Source organism: Pseudophryne corroboree, chromosome 4, assembly GCF_028390025.1.
Source record: "Pseudophryne corroboree isolate aPseCor3 chromosome 4, aPseCor3.hap2, whole genome shotgun sequence".
Taxonomy (NCBI): domain Eukaryota; kingdom Metazoa; phylum Chordata; class Amphibia; order Anura; family Myobatrachidae; genus Pseudophryne; species Pseudophryne corroboree.
In genome coordinates this window covers 371878750-371905638 of record NC_086447.1, presented here as the reverse complement: position 1 = coordinate 371905638, position 26889 = coordinate 371878750, and the positions used below count along the sequence as shown (strand labels likewise).

Sequence of the window (26889 nt, the reverse complement as noted above, 5' to 3'; positions counted from 1 at the left end):
AGTAGAGGCCACGGATCGTCCGTGACCATCTCTTGAAGTTCCGGGTACCAAGTCCTTCTTGGCCAATCCGGAGCCACTAGTCTTACTCCTCTTTGCCGTATAATCCTCAATACCTTTGGTATGAGAGGCAGAGGAGGAAACACATATACGGACTGGTACACCCAAAGTGTTACCAACGCGTCCACAGCTATTGCCTGCGGATCTCTTGACCTGGCGCAATAACTGTCCAGTGTCTTGTTGAGGCAAGACGCCATCATGTCCACCATTGGTTTTACCCAACGGTTTAATAGCATGTGGAAAACTTCTGGATGAAGTACCCACTCTCCCGGGTGAAGGTCGTGTCTGCTGAGGAAGTCTGCTTCCCAGTTGTCCACGCCCGGGATGAATACTGCTGACAGTGCTATCACGTGATTCTCCGCCCAGCGAAGGATCCTGGCAGCTTCTGCCATTCTGTTTCTTGTGCCGCCCTGTCTGTTTACATGGGCGACTGCCGTGATGTTGTCCGACTGGATCAACACCGGTCTTCCTTGAAGCAGAGGTTCCGCCTGGCTTAGAGCATTGTAGATTGCTCTTAGTTCCAGAATGCTTATGTGAAGAGACTTTTTCAGGCTCGACCACACTCCCTGGAAATTTCTTCCCTGTGTGACTGCTCCCCAGCCTCTCAGGCTGGCATCCGTGGTCACCAGGATCCAATCCTGCATGCCGAATCTGCGGCCCTCCAATAGATGAGCCTCCTGCAACCACCACAGAAGGGATACCCTTGTCCTCGGCGACAGGGTTATCCGCAGGTGCATCTGAAGATGCGACCCTGACCATTTGTCCAACAGATCCCTTTGCATGGAATCTGCCGAAAGGGATTGCTTCGTAAGAAGCTACCATTTTTTCCCAGGACTCTTGTGCATTGATGTACAGACACCTTTCCTGGTTTTAGGAGGTTCCTGACCAGGTCAGATAACTCCTTGGCTTTTTCTTCGGGAAGAAAAACCTTTTTCTGAACTGTGTCCAGAATCATCCCCAGGAACAGCAGACGAGTTGTCGGCATTAATTGGGATTTTGGAATATTCAGAATCCATCCGTGCTGCTTTAGCACCTCTTGAGATAGTGCTAAACCCATCTCTAGCTGTTCTCTGGACCTTGTCCTTATTAAGAGATCGTCCAAGTATGGGATAATTAATACGCCTTTTCTTCGAAGAAGAAATATTATCTCGGCCATTACCTTTGTAAAGACCCGAGGTGCCGTGGACAAACCAAACGGCAGCGTCTGAAACTGATAGTGACAGTTTTGTACAACGAACCTGAGGTACCCCTGGTGTGAGGGGTAATTGGGACGTGGAGATACGCATCCTTGATGTCCAAGGATACCATAAAGTCCCCTTCTTCCAGGTTCGCTATCACTGCTCTGAGTGACTCCATCTTGAACTTGAACCTCTTTATGTACAGGTTCAAGGACTTCAGATTTAGAATAGGCCTTACCGAGCCATCCGGCTTCGGTACCACCAAAAGAGTGGAATAATACCCCTTCCCTTGTTGTAGAAGAGGTACCTTGACTATCACCTGCTGAGAATACAGCTTGTGAATGGCTTCCAAAACCGTCTCCCTTTCTGAGGGGGACGTTGGTAAAGCCGACTTCAGGAAACGGCGAGGTGGCTCTGTCTCTAATTTCAACCTGTACCCCTGAGATATTATCTGCAGGATCCAGGGATTTACCTGCGAGTGAGCCCACTGCGCGCTGTAATTTTTGAGACGACCGCCTACCGCCCCCAAGTCCGCTTGCGAAGCCCCAGCGTCATGCTGAGGCTTTTGTAGAAGCCGGGGAGGGCTTCTGTTCCTGGGAAGGAGCTGCATGTTGCTGTCTCTTCCCTCGTCCTCTGCCTCGTGGCAGATATGAATAGCCCTTTGCTCTCTTATTTTTAAAGGAACGAAAAGGCTGCGGTTGAAAAGTCGGTGCCTTTTTCTGTTGGGGAGTGACTTGAGGTAGAAAGGTGGATTTCCCGGCCGTAGCCGTGGCCACCAAATCCGATAGACCGACCCCAAATAACTCCTCTACGCATCGCCTGTCCACTGTCGTGTCCATAAAGCTCTTCTGGCCGAAATGGACATAGCACTTACCCGTGATGCCAGTGTGCAGATATCTCTCTGTGCATCACGCATATAAAGAAATGCATCCTTTATTTGTTCTAACGACAGTAAAATATTGTCCCCGTCCAGGGTATCAATATTTTCGATCAGGGACTCTGACCAAACTACCCCAGCACTGCACATCCAGGCAGTCGCAATAGCTGGTCGTAGTATAACACCTGCATGTGTGTATATACCTTTTTGGATATTTTCCATCCTCCTATCTGATGGATCTTTAAGTGCGGCCGTCTCAGGAGAGGGTAACGCCACTTGTTTTGATAAGCGTGTTAGCGCTTTGTCCACCCTAGGAGGTGTTTCCCAGCGCTCCCTAACCTCTGGCGGGAAAGGGTATAAAGCCAATAACTTCTTTGAAATTAGCAGTTTTTTATCGGGGCACCCCACGCTTCATCACACACGTCATTTAATTCTTCTGATTCGGTAAAAACTACTGGTAGTTTTTTCACACCCCACATAATACCCTGTTTAGTGGTACCTGTAGTATCAGCTAAATGTAACATCTCCTTTATTGCCAAAATCATATAACGTGTGGCCCTACTGGAAAATACGGTTGATTCGTCACCATCACCACCGGAATCAGTGCCTGTGTCTGGGTCTGTGTCGACCGACTGAGGCAAGGGGCGTTTAACAGCCCCTGACGGTGTTTGAGGCGCCTGGACAGGCACTAATTGAGTGTCCGGCCGCCTCATGTCGGCAAACGACTGCTTAAGCGAGTTGACGCTATCCCGTAATTCCACAAATAAAGGCATCCATTCTGGTGTCGACCCCCTAGGAGGTGACATCCTCATATTTGGCAATTGCTCCGCCTCCACACCAATAACGTCCTCATACATGTCGACACACACGTACCGACACACAGCAGACACACAGGGAATGCTCTATACGAAGACAGGACCCACTAGCCCTTTGGGGAGACAGAGGGAGAGTCTGCCAGCACACACCAAAAAGCGCTATATATGACAGGGATAGCCTTATGATTAAGTGCTCCCTTATAGCTGCTTTTATATTGATATATTGCCATTTATTTTGCCCCCCCTCTCTGTTATACCCTGTTTCTGTAGTGCAGTGCAGGGGAGAGACCTGGGAGCCTTCCTGACCAGCGGAGCTGTGACAGAAAATGGCGCCGTGTGCTGAGGAGATAGGCCCCGCCCCTTTTCCGGCGGGCTCGTCTCCCGCTATTTAGTACATTTAGGCAGGGGTAAATATCTCCATATAGCCTCTGGGGCTATATGTGAGGTATTTTTTAGCCAAATAGGTTTTCATTTGCCTCCCAGGGCGCTCCCCTCCCAGCGCCCTGCACCCTCAGTGACTGCCGTGTGAAGTGTGCTGAGAGGAAAATGGCGCACAGCTGCAGTGCTGTGCGCTACCTTAAGAAGACTGCAGGAGTCTTCAGCCGCCGATTCTGGACCTCTTCTTGCTTCAGCATCTGTGAGGGGGCCGGCGGCGTGGCTCCGGTGACCATCCAGGCTGTACCTGTGATCGTCCCTCTGGAGCTTCATGTCCAGTAGCCAAGAAGCCAATCCATCCTGCACGCAGGTGAGTTCACTTCTTCTCCCCTCTGTCCCTCGTTGCAGTGATCCTGTTGCCAGCAGGAATCACTGTAAAATAAAAAACCTAAGCTAAACTCTCTAAGCAGCTCTTTATGAGAGCCACCTAGAATTGCACCCTTCTCGGCCGGGCACAAAAATCTAACTGGAGTCTGGAGGAGGGTCATGGGGGGAGGAGCCAGTACACACCACCTGACCTGTAAAAGCTTTACTTTTGTGCCCTGTCTCCTGCGGAGCCGCTATCCCCCATGGTCCTTTCAGGAACCCCAGCATCCACTTAGGACGATAGAGAAATTAATGTTATGTATTGGTGTGCACTGATGTTTTCTCAAACTGGGTAGAGGCATTTCCTGCCGCCACGGATGCTGCTATGTTTACCGCAAAGAAAAATTGCACAGAAATTTGTGTGTAGATAATGGTACCCCTAGAAGTAGGAGCAAAGCTTGGAATTGGACTACTGTGATCATAGATACTGCCACTAGTATTATGTAGCATCGGAACCACTCCCAGATCTTCACTTAACGAATCACCCTCTTCGAAATTTTTGTTTTGGTTTTTGTGTCCTTTTTTTTTGGAAGACAACCTCATGTCATGATTGATCCGCACAATGATCAGAAATACACCAATGAGGTGATAGTACAGTACTTTATCGAGATGAGCCAGCATTTGAGAACTTGACAAAAGAACTTGAAACTGTTGATTGCTGGTATGCCAAATACTAGCTGTCTTGATTGTGAACCAAGAGGCTGTGTGATTGTTCTTACGCTCAGCTTGCCTAATAGACAGGTGGGAAGGACCGTACTAAGTTTTGTTGGCAGCACTATCCCAGTGAAAGTAGCCGAGAGAACGATTTGGGTCCACGATTCCCATTGCAGGAAAGTCGGTAGTCTGGAAGGAACTCGTAAATGGAGTGAGATCGCAAAAGTATCACCAGAGAGTCTGTTCCGTGAAGACTGAGAGGCGGCACTGTTGAACACTACCTGAGCATGCTACAGGATCACAGAAAGACCAGTCGTCGTAATTGATTTGCTGTGGACAAGAGTTGTTTTGTTCTATTTCTCTTTTCTCTCTTTCCCGCTGACAAACATTTTTTTTCAGGACATTCTATTTTTGCGAGGTTTTTCATAAGAAGTCGAGTGTGGGACTGGAACTGGTTCTGGAGGAAGGAGTGATTTCCTTATAGGATCCCAAGATTAGCCGATCAGTTTGTTAAAGCCAGAGAAAATCAAAGGTCTAGTAGTTACGGAGTTCGGAGGTAACGTGATAGGCTATTGTCTGAGGAATACAATATTTTGTAGTTATTGTGACCCCATATTTGAAGATGAGAGCATCCAGAGATGTCAGTCTAGCAATAAGGTGACAGACATCCCTTGAGTGATTACCACTCACTAGTGGGTAAAGGTCTTAAACCAAACGGAATGTTGGATGTGCTCACAGGTACCTCTAAGACGAAAAGATGCAGGATTAGTGCCATATTTTTTTTTTAGCTGAGGTACTTGAATTACACGGAAGGGGGAGGGGACCGGTGGACAAAGAATATAATATAACTAGACCCCCTAGCCTTAAGATCCACCAGTACCATAGATAAATCCTTGGAATGTTTAAATCTCAACAATTTCAGGAAATTGGGAGGTAATCCGGAACAATCAGACAATGGCTATTCACACATTGCAGATAAAGAGCTCATTAATATATGTAGAAGAAAGCTTTATGAGTGGCTCCCCCCGAACGCCGAAGGTTTATGTTATTTAGGAAGGACACTAAACAGACCTAGCATACATTCCAGAAATGGAAACAATGTTCAAAAAATTATAGGAATATGTAAATCTTGAAAATTTTATATGTCACTTTCACGATTTGTTTGTGTCTTCTTCATCTACCCAGCAGAACCTCAATCGAATCCGAACATCAGTGTACAAGGATGTGGGTACATGTATGTGTGAAATGTTCGCCCAGATCAGACATTATAGGCCAAAGCACTGTTCCAGCATACTCTATAGGTTGAATGTTGTCCCACACCCAACCAGTGGTCCCGTGACCGCCGAGTGCATATAGAGGATGTCTCGTCCTCCTCCCTGTCTTCCCCAAATATAGTCAAATGTCTGATTTGCAAAATGAATACATACGTGTGTATAGGTCACCGATTATTGTCTGAAATATTTTTTTCTTATGTTAGTAATTGATGGCAGTTATTGTTTACTGCCAAAGGGTGGACTGTCTAAGTCAAAAATATTACATAGAGAGAACATACAGACTCCACACATATGAGTCGCTATGCTTGCAAATACGCGCAGCGAGCACAGCAATATACGGTACCATACGCATTTACACAGACATGCCACAGAGATAGATTCGACACATTTCATACAGCACATAGGGGCAGATGTATTAACCTGGAGAAGGCATAAGTAAGTGATAAACCAGTGATGTGTGCAAGGTGATAAAGGCACCAGCCAATCAGATCCTAACTGTTAATTTACATATTGGAGCTGATTGGCTGGTGCCTTTATCACCTTGCACAGATCACTGGTTTATCACTTCCTTATGACTTCTCCAGGTTAATACATCTGCCCCATAATTTGAACATATCAAGCGCCAGACATCATAATGTTTTAAATGTATTTAATGGAGTAACGTCATGTATGTGTATTATTGGAACAAAGCAAGATAGACATGTCGTGTTTGGTATTAAAGCAACCAGATTAATGTGTATAGCAATTTCATGCCTGTTATTAAGCTGTAGCTCATTGCAACAAGTAGATATGATTAAATGTATGAAAGCTAAAGTCACTCTTATTAGAACAATGGATTTCCTGGAAGACAGCATGCTTGACCAGTGGCTATCTCGGGTAATTTGTCCATCAAGGCTGAACCTCGTTTGCATATGAATTGACCAGTGACTCATCATGAATGAGAAAGTTGCCTCCCCTAGACTAGTCTGTGCACTCCCCCAAACTACATAGTACATTGCTGATGAGACACACAGAAGTCTCTGTCCTTTTTCCCCTGGGTCCTGAGCGAGATGGAGTGTTGGTAATATTTTGCTTCTGCTAGCTGGAGTTGAGAGCTAAAGATGGAGGAACTGGAGCGTAGAAAGCATTGAACAAAATATGGTAATTGTATCGCTGGCCTGTAACTGTATGTATTTGATTTAGTTTGTATTAACTGCTTACTGTATAAATTGTAACCATGTAACTATATATATATATATATATATATATACTGTACATTGTGATATATTGAATACATATCCTTTTAATAACAAATATATACATCAATGAGCTTTGGAACTCAGACAATGTGTGGGTGTATTGTTTTCTCTTAAGGGATGTAGTGTTTTGCGACGTACAGCGCACTTTTATCATATATGGTAATAAGAGGCGCCTGGGGTCCGCAGTATATATTAGACTGGGCATTTTAAATATTTGATAGAAAGCAATTTGGCATTTACAGAACAGCGCACAGCAACAATGCTCTTTGTACCTGTACGATGCGCGTGCGCATTGCAATGCATACACATGTGCAGTTTTGCCATTTTTTTTACCTGATCGCTGAACTGCAAAAATCGACAGCGAGCGATCAACTCGGAATGACCCCCATAGTGCAATGAATGTTAACACACCACAAATGAATTGAGCTCTGCAGAATAGGGTATATAATAATGAACCCCATAACAATTATCTATCTGCACAGTAATAATATGCTGGAGGAAGAGAAAAGATGATGCACGCTCCTAGCACTAAGAACACCGATAATAAAAATAATTTAGAAAAACCCTCACAATTAACATGGAGTATAAGTGAAGTTCTTAGTACACATTTGCGCAAATATGTGGGCCCATGTACCACGACCAGGTGACTTCATAACATGGATCCCTAACATCTCTAATACTATCACTTATATAAATTTATCAAGGTCTTACCTTCCAATAGAGCCCTTATAAATGTGTGATCTGCATTGCAGAAATCTTTTGCTAATTCAAACATCTGAGGGTAAATGGGAGGGGTGCCAATGCCAGAGTGAAGGTGCCTCACCTTCAAGTGTACAATATATACACACATATAGAGGAAAAAGGAGGAGGGGGCCCGGACTGCATACCCTATTACTAAAGATATGAAGTAGTGCTATCATTGTAGGCACCAACGATGAACGATGTGCGGCCTCAACATGCATACAGAAACAATCAAAGCAAGGCAATAATGGGCAGTAATTGATCAACAATCCAAATCCCAAACAGAAGAAAGGAGCTAACTGTATAACCTGCCCACTAAGAGTGAGGCACTGAGTAAAATGGCCACTCAGCTTTTCTGTGAGGGAGAGGAGAAAAGGGAGGAGTCACACTGTGGTGGGATGCCTGCACTGATGGAAAACGTCAAGGGGTGAGGAGGAACTTACAGGGTGATCCTACCTCCCCCTGAAGTGGAGCCCAGTGCAAAAGGCTGCCACATTAATGCCTAACTGCCATGTAGTCTAGTGGAGGTGGAGGTGACCTGGACGCCCACTGTCAGCCCTGCCGGTGGTCTCCCTTCTTAGCCGCTACAATGTGGCTCACTGCAAGCAGGGAGCCACTCTTATCTGTCCCACTAAGTGTCTGGCTGCGGCTCCTGGTGTGTGCTGTGGAGCCCGGCCGAAGACGCTGACCCAGTTGCCAGTGTTGCAGCCACCGGCGTCGGTGAAGTAGCAGCATGGGTGTCCTGTAGGACACCTAGCGATGTTCACTCAGTAAAAATCAACAAAAAATTAAATAAAAGGAAAGAAGAACAGAGGCTGCTTAAAAGCAGCCCAATAAGAGAGTGTACACTCCTGCTAGCGCCAAACTATAAACGGTCTGTCTGGGGGTGGGGTATAGGGGAGTAGAAGCCTGTGCTGCTGGGAAAGAAGAGATAACTATTGTTGCCCAGACTCACAGCCTATATCCAGCATAAAGCCTGTGCCCCCTATGAAAAGAAGACAATAGGTTATACACATGCAGCACCACTGATAAACAATAGCAAAACGTTGACTACAAATCACCTTTGCAAGTTGTTGAGACTCTGCTGTCTGCAGCTTCATCTGGTACCCTGAAAGCTCTGCCTCCAGTTTCTGAACTTGCTTCTGGCTCTGAGCTCTGTAGAAGACAATGAAACCAAGGGGGTATCCAATTACCTGCGGCAAATTATCAAGGGTAATTGTTTTGCCAGGGGCTAAACGTAGCCACGATAAGCCATCGGGGGCTGCGGCTTATCTGGGATTGTGTTTCAGCTGCCTCAGGCAGGCAAAACCAAATCCCCGACAAGAGACCCGTTTTCACATATGCGGCCAGCGACAAAAAATCACACAGGTTTCACCGAACCTGTGTGTTTTCGGAAGATCATAGAGACATCTGGAAAAAAAAAATTTTCCGCTCCCGATGTTTCTTTGCAGCTATTTGGATACCCGACATAAAAGAGAAAATAAGAGTTATGGTAAAACTTACCTTGGTTAAATCTTTTTCTTCAAGGTTCATAGCATTCACAGGGAAGACGCTGGGTATGATGGTGGAGACCAGAATCAGGGCACCAAACAGTTAAGCTTTTTGCTCCCAAGAAGAACTGGTCCTTCTCACTTCATACCCCGCCCACAGCTCAGGCTCTTCAGTTTAGTTAACAAGCCAAAAGAAGAAGCTGAAGAGGAGAGAAGGAAGAATGGTACACACAGAAAACATGCTCTCACAACCAGGTGACGGGAACATGCGACTAAGAAGATTAACCCTTTGAAGCTAGGTGCAACAGAGTGGGAGCCCTGTGGATGCTATGAACCTCAAAGAAAAAGAGTTAACCAAGGTAAGTTTTATCATAACTCTTATTTTCTTCTTCAGGTTTCATAGCCATCCACAGGGAAGACGCTGGGATGTCGCAAAGCAGTAGAAATAGGGAGGGGATGCTCCTAAGCTGAGAGAATGCTGTATCCAAAAGGGGCTTCTTGAGAGGCAAAGGTATCAAAGGCACAGGCCCTAAGAAATGTGCGGACAGAAGACCGCATGGCTGCCATGCATAGCTATTCAGCAGATGTGCCACAATGGGCTGCCCACGAAAGGTCCTACAGATCGAGTAGAATGATCAGAGACGGAATCCAGTACAGGGACATCAGTCTGTGTGTAAGCCTGTGAGATAGTTTTGCAAGGCCATCTTGCCAAAGTTGGTTTGTTAGCTGGTCAGACCCGCTTGTGGAATCCATATAGAACAAAGAGGGAATCCGATTTCCTGATGGAGCTAGTATGGTCCACAAAGATAGACAAGAAGAGTCTCTGCCATTAACTATTTGAGGTCAACTGAAAAACGCAGACTGCTGCAAAGCATGGAGAACTATGGATAGATCCCACGGAGCAACCGGAGGCACAAAGGGAGGTTGGATCCTCAGAACTCCCTGTAGGATGGTACAAATATCCGGCAAATCCGATATCCGCATTTGGAACCAAACAGATTGAGCAGAGACCTGTACCTTAAAAAGTAGTAAGGCCAAGTCCAAGGTCCAAACTTGCCTGAAAGTCCGAAAAACAAATGAATCATAGTGACGTCGAGCACACCACTGGAAGTAAGTATGCCACACTCTGTAATAGATACAGGCCCAGATCACTGTCTGCACAACTGAACTGGAGAAACGTTTAGATCATAAGAGAGATGACTCAAGAGCCACGCCATCAAAGACAGGTGGGCCAAGTCCGGGTGCAGACAAGGACCTTGAGACAAGAAGCCTGGTCGCAGAGAGAGTGGAAAGGGGGCATGTATGGAGAGAATGTGGAGAACCGTGAACCAATGGTGCCTTCCTGTTTGAATTTGCGCAGCACCCTGGGAAGGAGAGAATTGGTATGCTAGATGGAAGGTCCATTTAATTGCCAGCGCATCCACAAAGGCTGCGTCACAGTCCCTTGTTCTGGACCCGTATAGGGAAAGTTTGTAGTTGTGCTGTGAGGCCATGAGATCCACGTCTGGGAGATCCCATTTGTCTACAAGAAGATGAAAGACGTCGGGATGCAGAGACCACTCTCCGGCATGCACGTCCTACCGACGTGCATTTCCGGGATGAAGACTGCAGAGATTGCCTGAAGATGGGAGTTCTGCCCATTGGAGAATCCGTGCTACTTCTGTCATTGCCGCTGCACTGCGAGTACCTGCCCAATGATTGAGATAAGCCACTGCCGTGGCATTGTCTGACTGGACTTGAACCGGACAATCCTGAAGTATGTCCTGTGCCAGAGTGAGGGTTTGGTAGACAGCCCGAATCTCCTGAACATTTATCGGTAAATCCTTTTCTGCTGGAGTCCAGCGGCCCTGATTGATTTACCTGCTGGCTACAGCATATCTCGACAGCGGCATCCCGTCCAACAGAATACTGGCAGCAGGGCGAGCACAAAGAGTCGCCTTGCAGGCTCGCGGCACTCGCCATGCTGTGGGCTCGGTGGGTCGCAACAGGATCTTTTCACACTCTAAGGGCGTCGTGGACACCCATAAGTGGGAATAGTCCTGTTTTGCCGGAATACTGGCAGGCGGGATTTTGGTGTCTGTATCCTGACCGCCAGGATCCCGACAGCCGGCTAATTGAACGCATACCCTTTAAAGGAGTGGGATCTGGTTGCTGCTCCCAACCCTCTAAGACTTGCATCCATGGTGAGACAAACCCATTCCAGGATCCAGAATGACCAGAGGGATGTCCGAACTTCTGCAGAGAGGATCATTGTTTGGAACTTTATCTACTCCGAGTGTCCGTTCTACTAGGACAGGACCAAGCGTTGTAGGGGCCTGGAGTGGAATTGAGTGTATTCCACCATGTTGAACGCGGAAACCATCAAACCCAATGTCTGCACTGCTGTGTAAACGGACACCCTGCTACTGTGGAGCAATTTGCGCACCCGTAGTTGCAGAGCAGCAATCTTGTCCTGCGGGAGGAAGATTCTCTGTACTTGAGCATCTAAAATAGCTTCCCAGATGTACCATCCTCTGAGAAGGGATCAGAGAAGACTTTTGCCAGTTGATTAGCCAACCGTGTCTCTGCAGGAAGGCAATAGTAAGTTGTAGATGGTGGCTAAGGACATCCGGAGAGGGCACAAAGAGTAGCAGGTCATACAAATAAGGGAATATTCTGATCCCCTGACAACAACGCTGAGCCACCATGACAGCCATGAGTTTGGTAAAGACTCTTGGAGCAGTGCAAAGTCCAAAAGGCACAGCTTAAAATTGGAAATGCTGGTCCAGAGCAGCAAACCGAAGGTACTGCTGTTGAGAGGACGCTAGAGGCACATGTAGGTAAGTATCCTAAATATCCAGAGAGACCATAAAGTCCCCAGGCTGCATAGCTAGCACAATGGAACAGAGGGTTTCCATACAAAACCTGGGCACTCTGAAAAATTTGAGGTTGAGAATGGGCTGATGGGACCGATTGGGTTTCTGAACCAAGAAAAGGGTTGAGTAAAACTCTTCCTCCATTGTGATGTTGGAACTGGAACATTCACTCCGGATTGCAGTAGGGAGTGAATAGCCGCCTGGAACACCTTAGCTTTATTGAGGTCTGCGGGAGAGCTTGTGGGAAAATACTGACAGGGAGGTTGTCTCATAAAAGAAAGGACGTATCCTGCACCCCGGCGTCTGTTGTGACCTGACGCCAATTGTGTGCACTTAAGACGTTGGACTCCCACCCTGGGATCTCCCAGGAGGAGGCCCGTCCTGTCAGGCTGAGGGCTTATCCTTTGGCTTGGTAGCTGGACAACTAGTAGCACATGCCTGCTTTGTTTTGGGCTTAGAGGCCTTGGTGGATTGTGACAGCCGAGGAAAGGCTTGATCCCTGGCTTTGCCCTGGGGGCGAAAGGACCGAAAGGAGGAAGCCTTAGGTCGGGAAAAGGAGGTTGAGGGTTTGGAAAGTTGTTTTAAATGCTGCAAGCGTAGTGACAATCTTTTCCAGCTCAGTTCCAAAAAGACGTTCCCATGAATAGGGGAGCGCTTCAAGGGCTTTCTTGTAGTCTGCGTCAGCATTCCAGGAGCGAAGCCAAAGGATCCTGCGAGCCCCCACTGATGAAGCCAAAGCTTTGGAGGTTAGTAGAGCAGTATCCAGAGCTACTTCGCCTATATAAAATGCAGTGTCCCTAATGTTGTCAATAAAAGATAGTTGTTCTGGTGAGGCATCTGAAGGGAGGCTGTTCTCTAAGGCATCCGACCAGCTCTCAATAGTATTGGCCACCCAGGCAGTAGCCAGATGAGAAATAGCTCCAGTGAGAGACATGGATTTGAGACATGCATCTACCTGCCTATCCTTAGTGTTCTTAAAGGGAGGATGCAGTTGGGATAGGTAAGGTAGAGCTCTTCACCCAAACGAGTGATGTGAGAATCCACAGCTGGAGGAGTTCCCCACTTAGTACAATCAGTAGATGGTAGAGGACAGCCTTTCAGCAACATGGAACTTCTTACTGGGAGTTTTCCAAGCTTCAGCCATGACCTCAGTAAAGCGATCCGAGTATGGAAATTCTGCCAGAACTACTTTTTGACGCTTACATAGTAGAGCCTTTGCCTTAGAAGCTGGTTCCTCGTTCTCCAGTTGGAAAGTAAACTTAACTGCTCTTGCCAATGCAGTGTCGAAGTCGGAAAATACGCACGTACTTGTTCTGCCGTGCGTGCGCATAATCGCAAGTTGCGTATGACCGCTCACGCGGTAGTGCGTATTAATGCGTCGTATGAGTAATTACGGTAGCATTTGTATTCGCACGGAAAAGCCACAAAGACATATCTTATATTTAATCCACATAGTGCAAAATGTACACATAGCCCACATGCACCAAACCAGCAAGTTGTACTTGTTTAAAAGGTACAATAACAAAGGGATTCACCTTTACAGGATATGAGGGGACAGCATTAGGTTAGGAGGTGGTGTTTGGAATCTAACTGTAGGGTATTTTAAGGGCAACATTCCGGTAGCAGTTTGCAGAAGATAGCACGCTCCTGCGCATAGATATGCGCAGGAACAGAATATTACTATTATACTGTATTTACTGTACTCTGATATTCGGAGGGAACCCAGTGGACACCAACTGCAAGTGCACCTGGACCAGGCATCGCCCACCTATTCAAACCAACCTATGACCCCTCCTGTACTGTAAATGACCAGCCCTTTGACCTATAGGTGAAGAGATTACAGTTTCTATTGTATTATATTTTAGCCAAATGTATAAAAAGCTAAGCTGCCTGGCCGGTCTCTCTCTCTCTCTCTCTGAAGGTCATCTTGCTTGATTGACTGAGCACCGGGACCGTGTGGCACTGGCGAAACAAACGTATGTACCATTGATTGTAGCCTCTTTTCTCTTTTTGTGATTGTATTGTTATTGTAACCCCCTTTTTGCAATTATATGTTGGTGGGTCGTATCCCAGCATTTTAAATACAATTGGTGTCATGTCTCTTTCCTGCTAAGATTTAAAGTGTATTTCAGCCACACGTGTAGTAAAAATAAGATTTTACTTACCGGTAAATCTATTTCTCGTAGTCCGTAGAGGATGCTGGGGACTCCGTAAGGACCATGGGGAATAGACTGGCTCCGCAGGAGATAGGGCACTTTAAGAAAGACTTTAGGATTCTGGGTGTGCACTGGCTCCTCCCTCTATGCCCCTCCTCCAGACCTCAGTTAGGGAAACTGTGCCCAGAGGAGACGGACAGTACGAGGAAAGGATTTTAGTTAACCTAAGGGCAAGATTCATACCAGCCACACCAATCACACCGCATAACCTGTGATAAACTATCCAGTTAACAGCATGAACAACAACATAGACTCAGTTCGAACCGATGAAACTATAACATAACCCTTATGTAAGCAATAACTATATACAAGTCTTGCAGAAGTCCGCACTTGGGACGGGCGCCCAGCATCCTCTACGGACTACGAGAAATAGATTTACCGGTAAGTAAAATCGTATTTTCTCTAACGTCCTAGAGGATGCTGGGGACTCCGTAAGGACCATGGGGACTATACCAAAGCTCCCAAACGGGCGGGAGAGTGCGGATGACTCTGCAGCACCGATAGAGCAAACAGGAGGTCCTCCTCAGCCAGGGTATCAAACTTATAGAACTTTGCAAAGGTGTTTGACTCCGACCAAGTAGCTGCTCGGCACAACTGTAATGCCGAGACCCCTCGGGCAGCCGCCCAAGAAGAGCCCACCTTCCTAGTGGAATGGGCCTTAACCGATTTAGGCAATGGTAATCCTGCCGTAGAATGCGCCTGCTGAATCGTGTTACAGATCCAGTGAGCAATAGTCTGCTTTGAAGCAGGAGCGCCAACCTTGTTGGCTGCATACAGAACAAACAGAGCTTCAGTCTTCCTGATCCTAGCTGTTCTGGACACAGAAATCTTCAAAGCCCTGACCACATCCAGGGACTCGGAATCCCCCAAGTCCCGCGTAGCCACAGGCACGACAGTAGGTTGGTTCATATGAAAAGATGAGACCACCTTTGGCAGAAATTGAGGACGAGTCCTCAATTCTGCCCTATCCACATGAAAAACCAGGTAGGGGCTTTTATACGACAAAGCCGCCAATTCAGAAACACGCCTTGCAGAAGCCAAGGCCAATAACATAACCACTTTCCAAGTGAGATATTTCAATTCCACCGTTTTGAGTGGTTCAAACCAAGGTGACTTGAGGAAACTTAATACCACGTTAAGATCCCAAGGTGCCACCGGAGGTACAAAGGGAGGCTGAATATGCAGTACCCCCTTCACAAATGTCTGTACTTCAGGAAGAGAAGCCAATTCTTTTTGGGAGAAAATGGATAAGGCCGAAATTTGGACCTTTATGGACCCTAATTTTAGGCCCAAATTCACTCCCGTTTGCAGGAAGTGAAGCAGACGGCCCAAATGGAACTCCTCCGTAGGAGCAGTTCTGGCCTCACACCAAGACACATTTTCGCCATATACGGTGATAATGTTTCGATGTCACGTCCTTCCTAGCCTTGATCAGGGTAGGAATGACCTCCTCCGGAATACCTTTTTCCGCTAGGATCCGACGTTCAACCACCATGCCGTCAAACGCAGCCGCGGTAAGTCTTGGAACAGACAGGGCCCCTGCTGCAGATCCTGCCTTAGGGGCAGAGGCCACGGATCTTCTCTGAGCAACTCTTGCAGATCCGGATACCAAGTCCTTCGTGGCCAATCCGGAACAATGAGGATCGTTCTGACTCCTTTTAGCCTTATTATTCTCAACACCTTGGGTATGAGATGTAGATGAGGGAACACATAGACCGATCTGAACACCCAAGGTGTCGCTAGAGCGTCTACCGCTACCGCCTGAGGGTCCCTGGACCTGGCGCAATACCGCTTTAGCTTTTTGTTGAGACGGGACACCATCATGTCTATCTGAGGCAGTCCCCACCGACCCACGATCTGTGCGAAGACTTCTGGATGAAGTCCCCACTCTCCCGGGTGCAGGTAGTGTCTGCTGAGGAAGTCCGCTTCCCAGTTGTCCACCCCCGGGATGAATACTGCTGATAGGGCGCTAACATGTCCTTCCGCCCAGCGAAGAATCCTGGTCGCTTCTGCCATGGCCACTCTGCTCCTTGTGCCGCCTTGGCGGTATACATGAGCCACTGCCGTGACATTGTCTGACTGAATCAGAACCGGTTTGTCCCGAAGCAATGCCTCCGCTTGGCGTAGGGCGTTGTATATGGCCCTCAACTCCAGGACGTTGATGTGGAGACCAGTCTCCAGATTTGACCAGAGACCTTGGAAATTTCTTCCCAGTGTGACCGCTTCCCAACCTCGGAGGCTTGCGTCCGTGGTCACCAGGATCCAGTCCTGAATTCCGAACCAGCGGCCCTCTAGGAGGTGAGCACTGTGCAGCCACCACAGGAGAGATACCCTGAGAAAGGTCCTCGCATGGAACCTGCCGAAGGGGTTGGCCTCGTACGATGCCACCATCTTCCCCAGGACACGTGTGCAATGATGCACTGAAACCGTTTTTAGCTTTAATAGGTTCCTGACCAGGGCCATGAGCTTCTGAGCCTTTTCCATAGGAAGAAAAACCTTTTTCTGGTCTGTGTCTAGAATCAGACCCAGAAAGGTCAGGCGCGTTGTAGGGACTAGCTGGGACTTCGGTAAATTGAGAATCCAGCCGTGCCCCTGCCACATCCTCACCGACAGCGACACGCTGTCCAGCAACTTCTCCCAAGATCTCGCCTTTATGAGGAGATCGTCCAAGTATGGGATAATTGTGACCCCCTGCTTGCGCAGGAGCACCATCATTTCCGCCATTACCTTGGTGAAAATTATCGGGGCTGTGGAAAGCCCAAACGGCAACGTCTGAAATTGGTAATGACAGTCCTGTACTGCAAATCTCAGGAACGCCTGATGAGGAGGGAAAATCGGAACATGAAGGTATGCATCCTTTATGTCCAGGGACACCATCCAATCCCCCCCCCCTCCAGGCTGGCGATTACCGCTCTGAGCGATTCCATCTTGAACTTGAACTTTTTCAAGTACAAGTTCAGGGATTTTAGATTCAAAATGGGCCTGACCAAACCGTCCGGTTTCGGGACCACAAACAGGGTTGAGTAATACCCCTTTCCTTGCTGGAGAAGAGGAACTTTGACTATCACCTGTTGAAAATACAATTTTTGAACTGCAGTCAACACTAACTCCCTCTCTGACGGGGAAGCTGGCAGAGCCGATTTGAAAAACCGGCGAGGAGGCACGTCTTCGAATTCTAGCCTGTATCCCTGAGAAACAATCTCCATAGCCCAGGGATCCACCTGTGAGTGAACCCAGACCTGGCTGAAAAATCGAAGACGCGCCCCCCACTTGAGCTGACTCCCCCTGGGAAGCTCCAGCGTCAAGCGGTGGACTTTGCAGATGTAGGGGAGGACTTCTGCTCTGGGAACTAGCTGCATGCAGCTTTTTTCCCTTGCCTTTTCCTCTGGCAAGGAAGGACGATCCCCGTACCTTCTTGCTTTTATTGGAACGAAAGGACTGCATTTGATAATGAGGTGCCTTTTTAGTATGCTGCGGGGGGACATAAGGTAAGAAATTCGATTTACCGGCCGTAGCAGTAGAGACAAGGTCCGAGAGGCCTTCTCCAAACAACTCCTCCCCCTTGTAAGGCAACGACTCCATATGCCGCTTTGAGTCGGCATCCCCCGTCCACTGTCGGGTCCACAGGAGTCGCCTAGCAGAAATAGACATAGCATTTATTCTGGAGCTTAGTAAGCAAATGTCTCTTTGAGCATCCCTCATATATAAAAGCAGCATCTTTGATATGCTCTAGGGTCATTAGAATGGAATCCTTATCTAGGGTTTCAAGTTCCGTAGATAAGGAATCTGTCCATGCTGCAATAGCACTACACACCCAGGCCGATGCCATAGCCGGTCTAACGATAGTACCGGGATGTGTGTAAATGTGCTTCATGGTAACCTCCTGCTTACGATCAGCAGGATCCTTGAGGGAAGCTGTATCCTGAGAAGGCATGTAGTCTCCTATCTGGAGATTCCCAAGCCTTTTCGCACAAGTCGCTTAGTTCAAATGAGGACGGAAAAGTGACCTCAGGCTTTTTCCCTTTATACATGTGTACCCTCGTGTCAGGGACAGGGGGTTCCTCAGTGATATGCAAAGCCTCTTTAATGGCCATAATCATGTAACGAATACCTTTCGCCACCTTTGGCTGTAATTTTGCATCCTCATAGTCGACACTAGAGTCAGTCTCTGTGTCGGTATCTGTGTCAGTGATCTGGGATATGGTGCGTTTTTGAGACCCCGAAGGTCCTGGTGCCACAGGGACAGGCATGGTCTGACTACCTGACTGATCCCTAGCTTCAGCCTTGTCTAATCGTTTATGCAGTAAATTAACATTTGCATTCAAGACATTCCACATATCCACCCAGTCCGGTGTCGGCATTGCCGACGGCGACCTGACCATCATGCACCCCCCCTCCTCCTTAGGTGAGCCTTCCTCGTCAAATATGTCGACACACACGTACCGACACACTTCACACACACAGGGAATCTCTTTTCTGAAGACAGGTTCCCCCTGAGGCCCTTTAGAGAGACAGAGAGCGAGTATGCCAGCACACACCCCAGCGCTATATGTCCCTGGAGAAAAACACAGAATGTTTACCCAGTAGCGCTGCTGTAGTGTATAAACGCCAATGATGGTCCCCCCCCCCCCCTCTACTTTAAAACCCCCTTTCACCGTGTGTCAAGCAGGGGAGAGTCCGGGGAGCTTCCTCTCAGCGGTGCTGTGTATAGAAAATGGCGCTGGTGAGTGCTGAGAGTGAAGCCCCGCCCCCTCGGCGGCGGGCTTCTATCCCGCTCAAACTTATTAAAAAATGGCGGGGGCTCTTTTATATACATGTACAGTGCCCACCTGTACATGTATATACACTTTTGCCATAGGAGAGGTGTTTTATTGCTGCCCAGGGCTCCCCACCTGCGCCCTGCACCCTTACAGTGACCGGAGTGTGTGAGGTGTAGCGGAGCAATGACGCACAGCTGCAGTGCTGCGCCTTACCTCTGTGAAGCACCGAAGGCTTCTGCCGCCTGAGACGTCTTCTGTCTTCGTTTCTTCTGGCTCTGTGAGGAGAACAGCGGCGCGGCTCTGGGGTGAACGCCCAGGACGAACCTGTGTTCATTCCCTCTGGAGCTAATGGTGTCCAGTAGCCGCGGAAGCAGAGCCTAACATTTAAGTAGGTCTGCTCCTCTCTCCTCAGTCCCTCGATGCAGGGAGCCTGTTGCCAGCAGTGCTCCCTGAAAAAGAGAAAAATCCTAACAAAAATGCTTTCTAAGCAGGAAACTCAGGAGAGCTCCCTGCAGTGCACCCATTCTCCTCTGGGCACAGTCTAAAACTGAGGTCTGGAGGAGGGGCATAGAGGGAGGAGCCAGTGCACACCCAGAATCCTAAAGTCTTTCTTAAAGTGCCCTATCTCCTGCGGAGCCCGTCTATTCCCCATGGTCCTTACGGAGTCTCCAGCATCCTCTAGGACGTTAGAGAAAAGTACGTATGTTAAAGATTACATGCAGCAGCCACAGCTGCTCGAATTTCCGTGTAAAAGGTATTGCTTTTTCTGTCCTGCCGAGCCACAATTGGTGGCTCGGCAGGTTTTCACACATTCATAGACTGGCAGACCATAGCAGACTTTGATCTATTAGCAAAGGGTGGAGACGCATCTTTAAGTGAAACCTTTTCCTGGTTGCTAGGGTGTTGTAAAACTCTCTTTTGTGCTTTATTAGATCACGTCGGCTCTGTCTAGTCTACAGAAGTGCTTATAGAACCCGGAAGAAACAGGAAAAAAAAGCTATTTAAAAATCCATGTGTAAACAGAAAAAAAGGCTATTTAAAAACTGTGTCAAATTTTTTGGGCACCAAAAGGCATACACAGAGTGTACTGATACTTTGCATACTCTCTCACATATTGTTGCCATAGGTTACTAGTCATTTTAGACCTGTGTGAAATCGGATACATTTGTTTGCTATATAGATAAATTTGAAATAAGTGTATAATTATAAAACCAAAACGCAGTTCTGGCCTAGTCGTTAAAGGTTTATACAGAAAAACTGTGGGGTGTGTTTGTGAGCGATAGTAGCTTTTATTGCTCACATTTATAGAGACTGTGTGGTTTGTTGAATTGCGGAAGCACGTTTGTACACGTGGTACGGACAAAGTACAGGAAAGGCACGCATGGTCGCGTGTTTACGCAAGGTTGCATAGGATTGCGGACGCAAAGTACAAATCACACGATAGCTGTTCAATTAAAGGCGGGATAGTATACATTTAATACAATAGCACATAACTATCCGATTTCAAAAGCAGGTTACCTTAATACTTTGTTTAAACTGTATTACCTCTGGGATAAAACTACTAGTCAAAAGGAGTGATATTTTCTGTATAGAAAAGAAAAACAGTGTATTTGAGTGAGTGAAAGTAGGAGTGGATGTATTGAACCCCAAGGAGAAATCAGGGTCCCGTGGAAACACTGAGTTAGTAGAGGCTCAGCGGCGTAAGGGTTCACAACCCTATGTATTGTCTAGGTGATCTAGGTGGTCTGAAGTGGTCTAGGTGATCTAGGTGGCCCAAATCTAGGTAGTCTAGGTGTTTCAGTTAACAGCGATCGTAGGGCGGATAGATAACAAGTATCTATACGCTGTGCGATTGAACCGCACGCCCGTGTGTTCTACACAGCACAACGTGATACTATTGTATCATATGCGCTGTGGAAAGCATACACAGGCGTGATTGTGTAAACAAGGGGTTTTTCTTTGATAACGTCGGGAAATCTCCCTGGTGGGCTTCCACTGGAAAGGGTGAGCAATAGTTATTGAAGTATTATATTTTTCACCCTACAAAAATTCCAGTGGAAAGATACCGAAAAGGAGTTTTTCGCTGCCTCTCTCAGGAAAATATTCCAACAGAAATTCCAACGAAAGAAAATAGGATTTTAATACCTACCGGTAAATCCTTTTCTCTTAGTCCGTAGAGGATGCTGGGGATGCTTCAAGAACCATGGGGTATATACGGGATCCGCAGGAGACATGGGCACACTATAAGACTTTGAATAGGTGTGAACTGGCTCCTCCCTCTATGCCCCTCCTCCAGACTTCAGTTATAGGAACTGTGCCCAGGGAGACGGACATTTCGAGGAAAAGGATTTATTTATTTTAAACTAAGGTGAGATACATACCAGCTCACACCTCCAACACGCCGTACAACATGGCATTCAACAACAACGCATGCAACGGCATGACCAACAACAGTCACAGATTGACTGAACTCAACGCAACATGAGCGTAACTATAACCAAACTGCAGATACAGCCCGCACTGGGACTGGCGCCCAGCATCCTCTACGGACTAAGAGAAAAGAATTTACCGGTAGGTATTAAAATCCTATTTTCTCATACGTCCTAGAGGATGCTGGGGATGCTTCAAGAACCATGGGGTTTATACCAAAGCTCTAGAACGGGCGGGAGAGTGCGGCTGACTCTGCGGCACCGATTGACCAAACAAGAGGTCCTCCTCAGCCAGGGTATCAAACTTGTAAAACTTCGCAAAGGTGTTTAAACCCGACCAAGTAGCAGCTCGGCAAAGTTGTAACACGAGACTCCACGGGTAGCCGCCCAGGATGAGCCCACCTTTCTGGTAGAATGGGCTTTCACCGATTTCGGTAACGGCAATCCTGCCGTAGAATGAGCCTGCTGAATCATATTACAAATCCAGCGCGCAATAGTCTGCTTAGTAGCAGTAGCCCCAATCTTGTTGGGAGCCCACAGGACAAACAGAGCCTCTGTTTTCCTAATCTGAGCCGTTCTGGCGACATAGACCTTCAAAGCTCTGACCACATCGAGAGACTTTGAATCTGCCAAGGCATCAGTAGCCACTGGCACCACAATAGGCTGGTTCACGTGAAAAGATGAAAACACTTTTGGTAGAAATTGCTGACGAGTTCTCAACTCCGGTCTATCAGCATTGAAATTTAAATAGGGGCTTTTGTGAGACAAAGCCGCCAACTCAGACACTCGCCTTGCGGACGCCAAGGCCAACAACATGACTACTTTCCAAGTAATGAATTTTAACTCAACCTTGCGCAAAGGATCAAACCAATGTGATTCCAGGAACTGCAACACCACATTAAGATCCCACGGTGCCACAGGAGGCACAAATGGAAGTTGGATGTGTAGAACGCCTTTCACGAAGGTCTGAACTTCTGGAAGGGAGGCCAATTCTTTCTGAAAAAAAGATCGACAAGGCCGAAATCTGTACTTTAATGGAGCCTAATTTTAGGCCCACATCCATACCTGCTTGTAAAAAATGGAGCAAACGCCCCAGGTGAAACTCTTCCGTAGGAGCCTTCTTGGATTCACACCAAGACACATATTTTGTCCAAATACGGTGGTAATGCTTTGCCGTTACTTCTTTCCTAGCCTGAAGTGTGGGAAGCACTTCACTGGGAATACCCTTTCGGGCTAGGATTTGGCGTTCAACCGCCACGCCGTCAAACGCAGCCGTGGTAAGTCCTGATACACGCACGGCCCCTGTTGCAATAGGTCCTCCCGAAGAGGCCAGGGATCTTCTATGAGCAACTCTTGAAGATCCGGATACCAGGCCCTTCTTGGCCAATCCGGAACAATGAGTATCACCTGAACCCTTGTTTTTCTTATAATTTTTTGGGAATGAGTGGAAGTGGAGGGAACACATACAGATGTAGCCACCTTTATCTTGACTGTTTCTCCGCCGAGACGGGCGTTTAGTCACGCTAAGGCGATAGCTGAGTTTAATCACAGGTAGGCGCGTTGAGGCGATCTAGATACTCATCATGCATTACACATCTCCACCACTGTGTGGCTAATGCTCCACTAATCCAGTACTTTCGATCGTACAGTATAGCGGCGGATTGATCTACAGCTCTGGCAATACTGTAGGCGTAACGGGAGGCGGTGGAAAAAGTATGGAGTACTGTATGTGTATGGAGACGCAACTACAGTAATTGTGTAAAAGGAAGAATGTACAGGACAATGTATAAACACCGTGCTTTTAAAATACATGAGCGTCTGGGAATGGAGGGCTACAGTAGCTAGCAGGAGGCGGTGGAAAATACCGTGCTTTACAAATGCGAGCGTCCGAGTCCTCTAAGGCATAAACCAACACCAATGGGGTGGGGGCCGGGCGCTGTTTGCAGTACTTTCACACATGAAATTGGGAGTCTCTCATGAGGCGTCGTGGGCTAGGGGTGAAGGCTCCCACCTCCCACGCTGGGGGTCCTGGGTTCGAGACGTGATGTGCCTTTTTTTTTTTTTTTTTATTGTAATAATACACTGTATTATTTTATCTACATTGTAAGACAGTCAATGGAAAGGTGCACACAAGTTACATATAAATCAGAGTACATCTGCAGGAGCGATTCTTTACGCTAAATGCAACTAAACAGCGGGAATGAAATGAGGGTATTCTGACGCTACTAACTGAGCAAAACAGTACTGTAGATCTTCAGCGTTTGTGTATTGCACATGACCTGAATTCCCTCCCTGTGCAGGCTCCCAGGGGGGAAGGGCGATGGGGGTAGGGGGAGACGATGGGAAATACTGTACTGTGCCTTTGAAATGCAATTACATGAGCGTCCGAGTCCACTACGGCATACTGTAAACCAACACCAATGGGAAGGAAATGCCAACCATTTTTTTTATGTGTTCCCGTGACATTCATTTAAAAAAAATGTTTTTCTCTCTAATACATCCAATGGAAGGATGCACACAGGTTTCACATAAATCAAAGTACATCTGCAGGAGCGATTCTTTACGCTAAATGCAACTGCACAACGGCAATGAGTAGAAATGAGTGTATTCTGACGCTACTAAGTGAGCAAAACAGTACTATACAGTAGATATTCGGCGTTTGTGTATTGCACATGACCTGAATTCCCTCCCTGTCTACTGCATGATCTGTGCAGGCTCCCAGGGGGGAAGGGCAATAGGCTAGCAGGAGGCGGTGGAAAATACCGTGCTTTACAAATGCGAGCGTCCGAGTCCTCTAAGGCATAAACCAACACCAATGGGGTGGGGGCCGGGCGCTGTTTGCAGTACTTTCACACATGAAATTGGGAGTCTCTCATGAGGCGTCGTGGGCTAGGGGTGAAGGCTCCCACCTCCCACGCTGGGGGTCCAGGGTTCGAGACGTGATGTGCCTTCTTTTTTTTTTTTTAATTGTAATAATACACTGTATTATTTTATCTACATTGTAAGACAGTCAATGGAAAGGTGCACACAAGTTACATATAAATCAGAGTACATCTGCAGGAGCGATTCTTTACGCTAAATGCAACTAAACAGCGGGAATGAGTAGAAATGAGTGTATTCTGACGCTACTGTGAGCAAAACAGTACTATACAGTAGATATTCGGCGTTTGTGTATTGCACATGACCTGAATTCCCTCCCTGTCTACTGCATGATCTGTGCAGGCTCCCAGGGGGGAAGGGCAATAGGCTAGCAGGAGGCTACTGGGGACTCAGACTCATACAGTACTTGCATTTCAAAAGCACAGTATTTTCCACCGCCTCCCGCTTGCCCATCGCCCTTCCCCCCCTGGGATCCTGCACAGGTCATGCAGTAGACAGGGAGGGAGTTATTCACGTAAACTAGGGCAAAGCTGCAGGAGCAGTTGTACTGTTTAGGGTCTATGCACCATATGGTATACATACAATTCTATAGCAGGGCAGACTCAATTGAAATGGCTACCGCCTGTGTCTCCTCGCCCAATGGAGGCCCTCGGCTATGGAGCAAGTAACAGCACAGATTTGGTAGGTCACGGGGCAATGCAGAAGGAGCGTCAGAATCCCCTAGCTAAAATACACAGGGGTGATAGGGATAAGTGAGGTCTTTGCGCATAACGATACACCGCAAAGTTCCCCATGGTTTTGATTATGCCTTTTCTTTGAACACGGTATTTTCCACTGCCTCACCCTACCCCCATCCCACTTTCCCCTTCCCCCCCTGGGAGCCTGCAAAGTACATGCAGTAGACAGGGAGGGAGTTCCGATCAGGTTACAAGACATGTGCAACAGTATACTACTGTATGTAGGAAAATCCACCGCCCACTCTGATTTATGTGAAACCTGTGTGCACCCTTCCATTGAATGTATAACAAAGAAAAATACAGGTTGAGTATCCCATATCCAAATATTCTGAAATACGGAATATTCCGAAATACGGACTTTTTTGAGTGAGAGTGAGATAGTGAAACCTTGGTTTTTTGATGGCTCAATGTACACAAACTTTGTTTAATACACAAAGTTATTAAAAATATTGTATTAAATGACCTTTAGGCTGTGTGTATAAGGTGTATATGAAACATAAATGAATTGTGTGAATGTAGACACACTTTGTTTAATGCATAAAGTTATAAAAAATATTGGCTAAAATGACCTTCAGGCTGTGTGTATAAGGTGTATATGTAACATAAATGCATTCTGTGCTTAGATTTAGGTCCCATCACCATGATATCTCATTATGGTATGCAATTATTCCAAAATACGGAAAAATCCCATATCCAAAATACCACTGGTCCCAAGCATTTTGGATAAGGGAGACTCAACCTGTAATAATAATAAAGTGAATGTTACAGGAACACATTAAAAAAAGGTTGGCACTTCCTTCCCATTGGTGTTGGTTTATGCCTTAGGGGACTCGGACGTTAATACTTGTATTTCAAAAGCACAGTGTTTTCCACCGCCTCTCCCTACCCCCATCGCCCTTCCCCCCTGGGAGCCTGCACAGGTCATGCAGTGGACAGGGAGGGAGTTCAGATCAGGTACAATACACAAATGCTGACGATCTACAGTACTGTGTTGCTCAGTTAGTTGCGTTGGAATACACTAATTTATACTCATTACCGCTGTGTATTTGTATATAGCGGAATGAATCGCTGCTGCAGATTTACTTTGATTTATGTGAAACCTGTGTGCACCCTTTCATTGAATGTACAACAAAGAAAAAAAATAATAAAGTGAATGTCACGGGAACATAGAAAAAAAAAGGTTGGCACTTTGTGACTCTCAGCATGGGAGGTGGGAGCCTTCATCACTAGGTTGGTATGGAAGGGGAGACAATTAGCTACCGGAGGGTACCAACCCCAAGTTTCTGTGACCCCCACAAGGCTCATGGCAAGCGTCGGAACCTATGGTGGGTCTGAATTAACGGTCCCATTATAGTCTATGGGAAAATGGGTCCACTTTGCGTACTGATATCTCTGGTTCTGGGTGTCCCAGAGACTCAGGACTGGTACCATACAAAAGAGGAGACTCTTGGCTTTTGGGGCAGACCAACCACTAGTTTATGTGACACTGGAAAAGGAAACGGGAAGCAACCGTGTTTCGGGTCCCCTCCAGTTGTCCGCCTAGCTTGCACAGGATACAGGGTTTCTGGCTAGATAGGAAATACTGTACAGAAATGCTAAGCATGGTAATTTGACATCCAGGAACATAGGGAGGAGTTTTTATCTCACTCCATTATACTTAGAAAAATTACACTTGCCACTGTACGTTACAAGCTGTTTGTGCTAATTAGTACACTAGTAGAACATACTGTACAGAGATACTAAGGACAGTGATTTGGCATCCACGAACTTAGGGAGGAGCTTTTATCTCTCTCCATTGTAATCTTTCTAAGTATAATGGAGAGAGATAAAAGCTCCTCCCTAAATTCCTGGGTGCCAAATAACCGTCTTTAGTATCTCTGTATAGTA

At 47.0% G+C, this 26889-nt stretch overlaps 1 protein-coding gene across 6 annotated transcripts in view; it reads right to left on the bottom strand.

Moving 5' to 3' along the window:
• The window catches only part of CCDC150 (coiled-coil domain containing 150), a 389117-nt gene that overhangs the window by 124425 nt on the left and 237803 nt on the right, over positions 1 to 26889 (bottom strand). For all 6 annotated transcript variants that reach the window (XM_063916595.1, XM_063916594.1, XM_063916598.1 and 3 more), the window contains one exon: positions 8697 to 8790. In XM_063916595.1, coding sequence (XP_063772665.1) covers positions 8697 to 8790 — 94 coding nt within the window. The remainder of the gene's footprint in view (positions 1 to 8696; positions 8791 to 26889) is intronic.